This window comes from Rattus norvegicus, chromosome 15, assembly GCF_021556685.1.
Source record: "Rattus norvegicus strain SHRSP/BbbUtx chromosome 15, alternate assembly SHRSP_T2T, whole genome shotgun sequence".
In the NCBI taxonomy this organism is placed as follows: domain Eukaryota; kingdom Metazoa; phylum Chordata; class Mammalia; order Rodentia; family Muridae; genus Rattus; species Rattus norvegicus.
Window position 1 is genome coordinate 95,975,889 of NC_141548.1, and position 10,569 is coordinate 95,986,457.

At 48.0% G+C, this 10,569-nt stretch overlaps 1 protein-coding gene and 1 long non-coding RNA gene across 2 annotated transcripts; both read left to right on the top strand.

Moving 5' to 3' along the window:
* The first annotated feature begins 3,763 nt into the window (after positions 1–3,763).
* LOC148001133 (uncharacterized) lies at positions 3,764–7,823 on the top strand. Its single transcript, XR_015638520.1, has 2 exons — positions 3,764–3,869; positions 6,751–7,823. It is a non-coding gene; the product is annotated as an uncharacterized LOC148001133 (long non-coding RNA).
* On the top strand, positions 4,292–7,823 carry LOC148001134 (uncharacterized). Its single transcript, XM_087586875.1, has 2 exons — positions 4,292–5,645; positions 6,279–7,823. Exons 1-2 carry the CDS (start codon positions 5,477–5,479, stop codon positions 6,497–6,499), a joined length of 390 nt encoding a protein of 129 aa, XP_087443001.1. The 5' UTR covers positions 4,292–5,476; the 3' UTR covers positions 6,500–7,823.
* Positions 7,824–10,569: the final 2,746 nt, after the last annotated feature.

Here is a 10,569-nt window from a genome sequence, read left to right on the forward strand (position 1 = left end):
TGTAACCATACATCTGCTTCTGTATGCTTGCTTCTGCTCCCCAAAATCCTATAAAAGCCCATCCTTGGTTCCGTGGGGCGCGCCAGTCCCCCGAGTGACTGAAGCGCCCACAGGTGCCTGTGCCTGTGTATCCCGACAATAAACCAAATCCTCTTGCTGATTACATCCTGTGGTGTCTCGGTCTGGTCTTTAGAGTTAGAGGGTCTCCATCCCGAGGGAAAGTTCTCCCTGAGAGCTTTTCACCAGAAGATTTTACCTCAGTGATGCTGGTCTCTTCCTAATCACCACTCATTTCTTAGCTCCATGTAGCAAGCATCAATTGTCCCAGTAGTCTCTTCTATTCTGGACTCTAAAATGGGAGCGACGTGTTCAAAGCTGCTAAGTTCTGCTGCTGACTGGTGCTGGAACATGACCCCTTGAAAGACCCCAGCTTAGCAGCAGTAACGCCATTTTGCAAGGCTGTACTTAAGATGACTGGTTCAGGGAAAGGTTAGAACACTGAGTACACAGCGGCTGCCAAGCAGGATGTGTATGGTTGAAGGCCTGGCAACAGGACGACTGCGGTTGAGCGCCTGACAATGAGAAAAGCCCCGGGAGAGGTCCCACACCTTGGTGGGGGGCCGAGTCAGCCGTTATGTTCCAGGAAGGTAGCTAGGAAACTTGCCCCCGGGCTGAACCCTTGCCACATTAGAATCCACCAATTATATCCCTGTAACCATGCATCTGCTTCTGTATGCTTGCTTCTGCTCCCCAGAATCCTATAAAAAGCCCATCCTTGGTTCCGTGGGGCGCGCCAGTCCCCCGAGTGACTGAAGCGCCCACAGGTGCCTGTGTATTCCGACAATAAACCAAATCCTCTTGCTGATTGCATCCTGTGGTCTCGGTCTGGTCATTGAGTTGGAGGGTCTCCATCCCGAGGGAAAAGTTCTCCCTGAGAACTTTTCACCCTCTTGTTTTATTGCATTATCACCAGCTTTCTGCTTTCCAACTCCTTCACTGCCTAAGCTTGGCTGTCGTGGAACTTGCTCCTTTGACTGACTTTAATCACAGAGATCTGCATGCCTGTCCCCTAAGGAATGGGATTAAAGGTGTGGTCCACAAAGCCTGGATTTAAGTGTTTCTTCACAGAGAACTTGCTCCTTTCTAGGCTAGCCTTGAACTTGGAGAGCTGCTTGTCTTTGCCTCCTGGGATTAAAGGCTCATATACTACCATGCCTGGACCTAAATTTACCTGGGTAGGATCTTGCCCCAAGATCACTACTCCCTTAATTCAATTTAGTATCCTTGAAGGAATCAGCTCCATTTCACTTCCTGTGTCCCTTTAATACTCAAACTATGTATTTTATATTTTTTCTTTCTCAGCTTGCTACACTTGTTCAAAATGCTCTTTAATAGACTTAAGCAGAGAACATAGTCTCTATTCGACTTTTTTGAGACTTCCTTTGTCAGTGTAATTAATGTGAGTCTCTTCACCCTAGCTTCAGGCAGATTCTTTGGGCAATGGCAGAAAGCAACCACATTCTTCACCAAAACATCACAAACACAGTCTCTTGGCCACATACTAAAATTCTTCTCTACTGAAACCTCTTGGGCCAGCAGGCTTACACAGTTCAAATGAGCCTCAGAACTACTGTCTTCCATATTCCTACTAAGTTGGCCATTAAGCCCCACTTGAAACATTCCATGGTTTTCCAAAATCCACGTTCTTTCAAATAAAATCATGGTCAGGCCTGAAAGACCCCAGCTTAGCAGCAGTAACGCCATTTTGCAAGGCTGTACTTAAGATGACTGGTTCAGAGAAAGGTTAGAACACTGAGTACACAGCGGCTGCCAAACAAGATGTGTTTGGTTGAAGGCCTGGCAACAGGAGGACTGCCGTTGAGCACCTGACAATAAGAAAAGCCCCGGGAGAGGTCCCACACCCTGGTGGGGGGCCGAGTCAGCCGTTATGTTCCAAGAAGGTAGCTAAGAAACTTGCCCCCGGGCTAAACTCTTGGGGGGCCGAGTCAGCCGTTATGTTTCACGAAGGTAGCTAAGAAACTTGCCCCCGGGCTGAACCCTTGGGGGGCCGAGTCAGTCCTTATGTTTCAGGAAGGTAGCTAGGAAACTTGCCCCCGGGCTAAACCCTTGCCATATTAGAATCCACCAATTATATCCCTGTAACCATGCATCTGCTTCTGTATGCTTGCTTCTGCTCCCCAAAATCCTATAAAAGCCCATCCTTGGTTCTGTGGGGCGCGCCAGTCCCCCGAGTGACTGAAGCGCCCGCAGGTGCCTGTGCCTGTGTATCCCGACAATAAACCAAATCCTCTTGCTGATTGCATCCTGTGGTGTCTCAGTCTGGTCTTTGGAGTTGGAGGGTCTCCATCCCGAGGGAAAGTTCTCCCTGAGAGCTTTTCATTTGGTGCGTTGGCCGGGAAAGGAGATCCTCCACCCAGGGACCACCGACCACCCACTGGGAGGTAAGCCGGCCGGCGTCTGTCTGTCTGTCTGATTTTGTCTCGTTCTGCCTTATTCTGTCTGTTCTGTGAGCGCTCAGCCAAGTCTGTTCTGTGAGCGCTCAGCCAGGTCTGTTCTGTGAGCGCTCAGCCAGGTCTGTTCTGTGAGTGCTCAGCCAGGTTCTGTGAGCGCTCAGCCAGGTCTGTTCTGTGAGCGCTCAGCCAGGTTGTTTGGAATTTGGGCGGGACGAAGAAGGAGCTGACGAGCTCGGACTTCTCGCCCCGCAGCCCTAGAAGACGTTCCAAGGGTGTTAGGGGCCCGACTTTTCAGGGCCCAATCTGGGAGAGGAGAAAGATCCGGACTAACGGCACCTCTGTCTGTATTTTTGGCTTTCAGAGGGCCCCGGACCTTTGCCACCTCCATCTGACTTTTTGCTTTCAGTTTGGTACCAAAGCCGTGCAGCACGCCTGTCTGTTGTTTGTTTGACTGTTGGTGTTGTTTGTTTTCTCTGTGTTCTAATCTTCCTTAGAACTAACATGGGACAGTCCCTAACAATGCCCCTAAGTCTCACTCTTGATCATTGGGAAGACGTCCACGACCGGGCACACAACCAGTCCGTCGAGGTTAAAAAAAAAAAAAAAAAAAAAAAAAAAAGGAAAATGACAGACTCGGAGCGGGATGGCCAGTGAATGGCACATTTAATAAGATCATTATTTTACAGGTTAAAGATCGGGTCGTCCACGGACATCCTGACCAGGTTCCTTATATTATCACTTGAGAGAGTCTCGCCTTAAACCCCCCCTCCTGGGCGGAACCCTTCGTGGACCCGAATTGGCCTCCCCTCAACCCCCAGCCTGTCCCCTCGGCCCCGCCCGGTCTGCCGGCCACGTCTTCCTCTCTCTACCTTTGTGAAATCAGAGCCTTCTAAGAAACCTGTCCTCCCGGCAGACCCAAACTCCCCTCTCATAGATCTTCTCTCTGACAGGCCCGGCTAAAACGGAAGAGGCAGAGCCGCCGGCCAGATCAGTTGCCGGGCCACAGTTTGATAAGGGTTTCTCCCCTGTCGCAGGGAGATTGCGCAATAAGCGCGAGGTGATGCCAGATTCAACCTCCCAGGCTTTCCCACTTAGACAGGGAACCGGTGGCCAGACCCAATACTGGCCGTTTTCAGCAGCTGACATTTACAATTGGAAACAACACAACCCTTCTTTCTCCAAAGATCCGGTGGCACTCACCGACCTAATAGAATCTGTTTTACTTACCCACCAGCCTACTTGGGATGACTGCCAACAGCTCTTACAGGCCCTCTTAACCTCAGAAAAAAAAAAAAACAAAGAGTGTTCCTAGAGGCCAAAAAGCATGTTCTGGGAGATGATGGGCGTCCCACCCAGCTGCCTGAGGACCAAACTGGGATTTTAATACAGCTGAAGGTAAGGGACACCTACGCCTTTATCGCCAGTTGCTTCTAGCGGGTCTCCGAGGGGCTATACGACGCCCTACTAATTTGGCTCAGGTAAAACAGGTATTACAGGAAGCAGGGGAAACTCCCTCCGCCTTTCTAGAGAGACTTAAGGAGGCCTACCGTATGTACACTCCCTATGACCCAGATGACCCAGGACAAATGACGAGTGTCTCTATGTCCTTCATCTGGCAGGCTGCTCCAGATATCAGGACTAAGTTACAGAGGTTAGAAAATTTACAGGGCTATACATTACAGGATTTACTTAAAGAAGCTGAAAAGATTTTTAATAAGAGAGAGAATTGAGTCGAATCTTGGCCGCCGTAGTTCAGGGCCAAGAAAGGAAGAGAGATAGGGGGGAGGTCGAAAGGGGCTGAAGCTGGATAAAGATCAATGTGCCTATTACAAAGAGAAAGGGCACTGGGCCAGAGAGTGCCCCAAGAAGCCTGGCGGACCCCGAAAGCCTCGACCACGAACCTCCCTCTTGGCTCTAGATAAAGATTAGGGAGGTCAGGGCCAGGAGCCCCCCCCCGAGCCCAGGGTAACGCTTAAAGTTGGGGGGCAGCCGGTTACTTTCCTGGTAGACACAGGAGCCCAACATTCAGTCCTGACCCAAGCTTCAGGACAACTCAGCGACCGGACGGCCTGGGTACAAAGAGCTACTGGTGAGAAACAATACCGATGGACTACGGACCGCCAGGTTCAGCTGGCTACCGGTAAGGTGACCCATTCCTTCTTACATGTTCCAGACTGCCCGTACCCTCTGCTGGGCCGTGACCTGCTCACCAAACTAAAAGCACAAATTCATTTTGAGGAAAGAGGGGCCCGAATAACTGGCCCCCACGGAACTCCCCTTCAAGTTCTATGAATATAAACCCTATAAACCGGGACAAGACACTGGCTTGGGCAGAGACTGGTGGGATGGGGTTGGCGCTCCAACAGCCCCCCTTAATTACAACTCCAGTCTCCATAAAACAATACCCCCTGTCACATGAAGCTTATCAAGGTATAAGGCCTCACATTACGAGGCTTCTAGATCAAGGCATCCTAATCCCCTGCCGGTCGCCTTAGAATACGCCTCTTCTGCCTGTTAAGAAACCCGGCACTGGAGATTATAGGCCAGTACAAGACTTGAGAAAGGTCAACAAGAGGATAGAAGATATTCATCCGACTGTTCCAAACCCTTACAATTTGCTCAGTAACTGTTCATCGATGAGAAACAGGGGTATGCTAAAGGGGTCCTAACACAAAGGTTGGGACCCTGGAAACGCCCTGTGGCCTACCTGTCTAAGAAATTGGACCCTGTGGCCTCCGGCTGGCCACCGTGCCTAAGGATGGTGGCTGCTATTGTTGTCCTGATCAAGGATGCTGGAAAATTGACTTTGGGACAGCCACTCACCATCCTAACACCCCACGCAGTGGAGGCCTTGGTAAAACAGCCCCCAGACCGCTGGCTCTCTAATTCCCACATGACCCACTACCAAGCCTTGTTACTGGATGCAGAACGGGTTCAGTTTGGGCCCGTAGTCGCCCTCAATCCTGCCACCTTGCTTCCTCTACCAGAGGAGACAAAACAGCATGACTGCCTACACGGATGACAACAGCTTCTTGGCAGAGGGAGAGCGAAAGGCTGGAGCTGCGGTCACTACGGAGGACAAAGTGATTTGGGCGAAAGCCCTGCCTGCTGGTACCTCCGCACAACGGGCTGAACTCATCGCCTTGACTCAGGCGTTCAAGATGACAAAAGGTAATAGGCTAAATATATATACAGACAGCCGTTATGCCTTTGCCACGGCACACATCCACGGGGAGATCTACCGGAGGCGGGGGCTGCTCACATCTGAGGGTAAAGATATGGCTAAAATTCTGGCCCTCTTAAAAGCCCTATTCTTGCCCAAAAGACTGAGTATTATACATTGTCCAGGACACCAGAAAGGGCACAACCCAGAGGCACAAAGAAACCGGCTGGCCGATGCCACGGCTCGAGAAGCGGCCATGAGCAAATAAATCTTGCCCTTAAATAGCCCAGACCAACCCACGCCCCCACCAGTGGGACAAACTAGTTGGGTTTATGCCCATGAGGACATAGAGCTCCTAAAAAAATGGGGGCCATCTACCACCCTCAACTAAAACAGTGGGTCTACAAAGGACTTTTGAATTGATCTCCTTTTTACATAAGAAGATAAAAACCTTACTAGATTGGGAAGAGATAAATCTGTGTTTTTTTTTAATTGGGACAAAGCGATACAAAAGGTGACTGAGAGTTACAAAGCGTGCGCTCAGGTTAACCCGGAAAGGACCATGATTGGACAAGGAGTTCGTCCTAGGGGACACCGTCCCGACATCCATTGGGAAATTGATTTTACTGAAATTAAACCAGGTATATATGGATACAAGTATCTCCTAGTGTTTGTAGACACCTTCTCAAGATGGGTCAAAGCCTTCCCCACAAAACACGAGACTACAAAAATGGTCACTAAGAAGCTCCTCGAGGAAATCTTTCCCAGGTATGGCATGCCTCAAGCGTTGGGGTCGGACAACGGGCCCGCTTTCGTCTCCCAAGTAAGTCAGTTGGTGGCCAAATTGCTGGGGATTGATTAGAAATTACATTGTGCCTATAGACCCCAGAGTTCAGGTCAGGTAGAACACATGAATAGAACAATTAAGGAGACTTTATCCAAACTTACGCTTACAACTGGCTCAAAGGATTGGGTGGCCCTCCTTCCCCTAGTTCTATATAGGGCCCGGAATACCCCGGGCCCCCATGGTCTAACTCCTTTTAAAATAATGTATAGAACACGACCCCCATTTGTCCATTTCTTTGATTCAAACATTGCTGATTTTGCTGACAGCCCTTCTCTGAGGGCCCATTTACAGGCCCTACAGATTGTGCAGAGAGACGTCTAGAGACCTTTGGCCGCTGCTTACCAGGACAAGCTTGAACATCCGGTGGTGCCACACCCGTTCCAGATTGGAGACACCGTGTGGGTACACAGACACCAGACCAAGAATCTCGAGCCACGGTGAAAAGGACCCTACACCGTCCTCCTGACTACCCCGACCGCCCTAAAGGTAGACGGAGTCTCGGCTTAGATCCACACACCACACGTCAAGGCAGTCCGGTCTGAAGAATTGACTAATCACAACACTACACCCCAGACATGGAGAGTTCAGCGCACTCCAAACCCCTTAAAATTAAAACTCCTACGTGGATCCTCCTAGCCCTTTTGTGGCCTAGAGTCAGTGGGGGAATAAGCCCCCACCAGACAGAAATTTCTTGACCAAGTCGAGTGAAAGATTTCACTCAAAGTTAACAAAAAAAAAATGGGGGAATGAAAGACCCCAGCTTAGCAGCAGTAACGCCATTTTGCAAGGCTGTACTTAAGATGACTGGTTCAGAGAAAGGTTAGAACACTGAGTACACAGCGGCTGCCAAACAAGATGTGTTTGGTTGAAGGCCTGGCAACAGGAGGACTGCCGTTGAGCACCTGACAATAAGAAAAGCCCCGGGAGAGGTCCCACACCCTGGTGGGGGGCCGAGTCAGCCGTTATGTTCCAAGAAGGTAGCTAAGAAACTTGCCCCCGGGCTAAACTCTTGGGGGGCCGAGTCAGCCGTTATGTTTCACGAAGGTAGCTAAGAAACTTGCCCCCGGGCTGAACCCTTGGGGGGCCGAGTCAGTCCTTATGTTTCAGGAAGGTAGCTAGGAAACTTGCCCCCGGGCTAAACCCTTGCCATATTAGAATCCACCAATTATATCCCTGTAACCATGCATCTGCTTCTGTATGCTTGCTTCTGCTCCCCAAAATCCTATAAAAGCCCATCCTTGGTTCTGTGGGGCGCGCCAGTCCCCCGAGTGACTGAAGCGCCCACAGGTGCCTGTGCCTGTGTATCCCAACAATAAACCAAATCCTCTTGCTGATTACATCCTGTGGTGTCTCAGTCTGGTCTTTAGAGTTAGAGGGTCTCCATCCCGAGGGAAAGTTCTCCCTGAGAGCTTTTCAAGGCCCATCATAGAAATACCACACTTCTGAATCCAACTGGTACCAACTTCTGTCTTAGTTAAGATTTTACTGCTGTGAACAGACACCATGACCAAGGAAACTCTTATAAGGACAATATATAATTGGGGCTGGCTTACAAGTTCATATATTCAGTCCAGTATCATCAAGGAGGGAACATGATAGCATCCAGGCAGGCATGGTACAGGAGGAACCGAGATTTCTACATTTTCATCTGAAGGCTACTAGCAGATTTACTCACAGCCAGGTATGAGAAACTTATGTCCCACACCCACAGTGGCATGCCTACCCCAACAAGGCCACACCTCCAAATAGTGCCACTCTCTGGACCAAGCATATGCAAAGCATCACACCCACAAAATACTTCTTTAATAATATGGTTGACCTAATAACATCATTAGTGAAGAGGATAATCAATCATAGTGATGATATGTTGTGACCTTTCAGGTGATTTATGAAGTAGACACAGATTGGGAGGAATTTATTGTGCACCAAGTCTTCTATGTACGAAAGCCCTGCACATGTAGATTCTGTTCATTAACACAAGAGTATGTGATATTTTTTGCTATGTATAACTGACATATAATTCATTTACTAGGAACAACGAGTAATTTGCAAAAGTCATGAACCATAGCCACATTGGATAATAGTTGTAATGTGTTAACTTTTTCATTTTCTTTAAAAAACAATGTGCTATTTTTGAATCTCATACAATACAATGTGATAATATTCTTCACCCCACATAAATCATTCCAGAGTTTTGCCCCTTCCACCTTCCTAACTTCATTCTTTCTCCATCTTACGTGTAGTACTAAATTAGTGAAGGTTTGGCTCCCTACAGGTCATGCATGTTTTATACTTCCAAGAGATTCCTGGATTCACATATAAGACACAGACACAGGGGGTTGGGGATTTAGCTCAGTCGTAGAGCGCTTGCCTAGGAAGCTCAAGGCCCTGGGTTCGGTCCCCAGCTCCAAAAAAAAAAAAAAAAAAAAAGACACAGACACAGACATGGACAAGAACCTGGACCGGACCCGGACCGGACCCGGACTGGACCCGACACAGACACGGACAGATGGATGGATGCACAGACACATGCACACACACACACACACACACACACACACACACACACACACACACACACACAGAGAGAGAGAGAGAGAGAGAGAGAGAGAGAGAGAGAGAGAGAGAGAGAGACTAGCATGTCTAATCCTCCCCTCAGCTAGCATACATTCTCCCCTCCAACTTTCCTGCATCAACTTGCTAAATCAACATTTCATGCTATTCAAACCCAATCAGGGGAGTGTCCACTAGGGCCACTTTCCTGGGTTTTTAATGCCTGGTTGCTTTCTTAACTGCAGCTCTTAGGTCTAATTCCTCTGCTTCTGAGTCATGTCCATCTCTTCCTCTGTTCAGTGAATGTCCCACCTCTTTCACCCTGCCCAGCCATTGGGCATTACTAACTTTATTTTCCAATCAGAGTCAAGTGGGGACAGACTTCCTTGAGCATTTGAACATGCAGGTTCCCTTGTGATTCTGGGCTCTATGTAAGACAAAATATTAGGATCAATCTTTAGCACTTCATCCCTCCTTTCTCTGTTCCTGTGTCCCACTCTGTTCTTCCCTTTTCCTCTCTTCCCCATATTGAATATTGTTTGGGTTTCTTGACAATTCCTAGGCATAAGTCCTCCCCTAGGGCCTTCCTTGGGGTCTATTCTGGAGTATTGTAGAAATACACCATTTTGGCAGAGACTGATTTTTTTTTCTTCCAGCAGCAACCAAATGTCAATTGGTCCTCACCCAGGGTAGAGACTTTGTGTCTACTCTCACTCCTCTAAGATGGGGGATTTTTTCTGGATTGAGCTTATTCAGAACTTAATGTATGTTGGCATAGTCATTGTGTATTTATACGTGCAACTGCTCTGATATATCTGAGGAAACTAAAGCAGAGGCCCTGGAAGAACGCTTCTTACTGGCTTGCTCCTCGTGGCTTGCTAAATATCCTCTTTTGTACAAATTCTTACCAGTCCTCTATGGGTGGCACCATTCACGTTGAACTTGGTTCTCTCAAATTAATTATCAATTAGGAAAATGCCCTCTAGGCTCGAATGAAATGCCTCACGGTGAGGTAACTTTTAGATTTGAGGTTTCCTCCTATAGGATAATTTTAGACAAACTAGCCAACATACATCCAAAGCTGAATAACCATATATTATACATATTTAAGCAGAGAGTATTAGGAAAGGTGTGACCTTAGGGTAGGGTAAACTAATTGAAAGATAATGACAAATTGATATAAAAAATTGCTAGGATACAAACATATCAAAGGTATAAAGCAGTGTTGGAGGCAAGATAGTTACCGTGTCAGGATAATTCTGATCACAGAATCATGTGTCGGGTACCTACAAAGGAAGAACTCAAGATAATAAAATCTGTTGCTACCTCACTTGTTTGCTCAACAGACTGTCATTGAGAGTATTGTTAAAGACACCACACACCTTGACAGCAAGGTATAGAAAAACTGAAACTGGCCAGGAAGCTCTTTTCCTATGGAATAGCTTTAGTAATTTAATGTGATTGCATGGGCTATTTGGATGTAAAATACATCAGTAGTCTCACACAGTTTTACTTTTAACAAACTGCAGTGC

Bases quoted from the DNA above. Each gene is read 5' to 3' on its own strand.
- LOC148001134 (XM_087586875.1), top strand. From the start codon at position 5,477: ATGACTGCCTACACGGATGACAACAGCTTCTTGGCAGAGGGAGAGCGA. The intron at 5,646-6,278 runs GTAATAGGCTAA...AAATTAAACCAG, and splicing joins GGCGTTCAAGATGACAAAAG to GTATATATGGATACAAGTAT.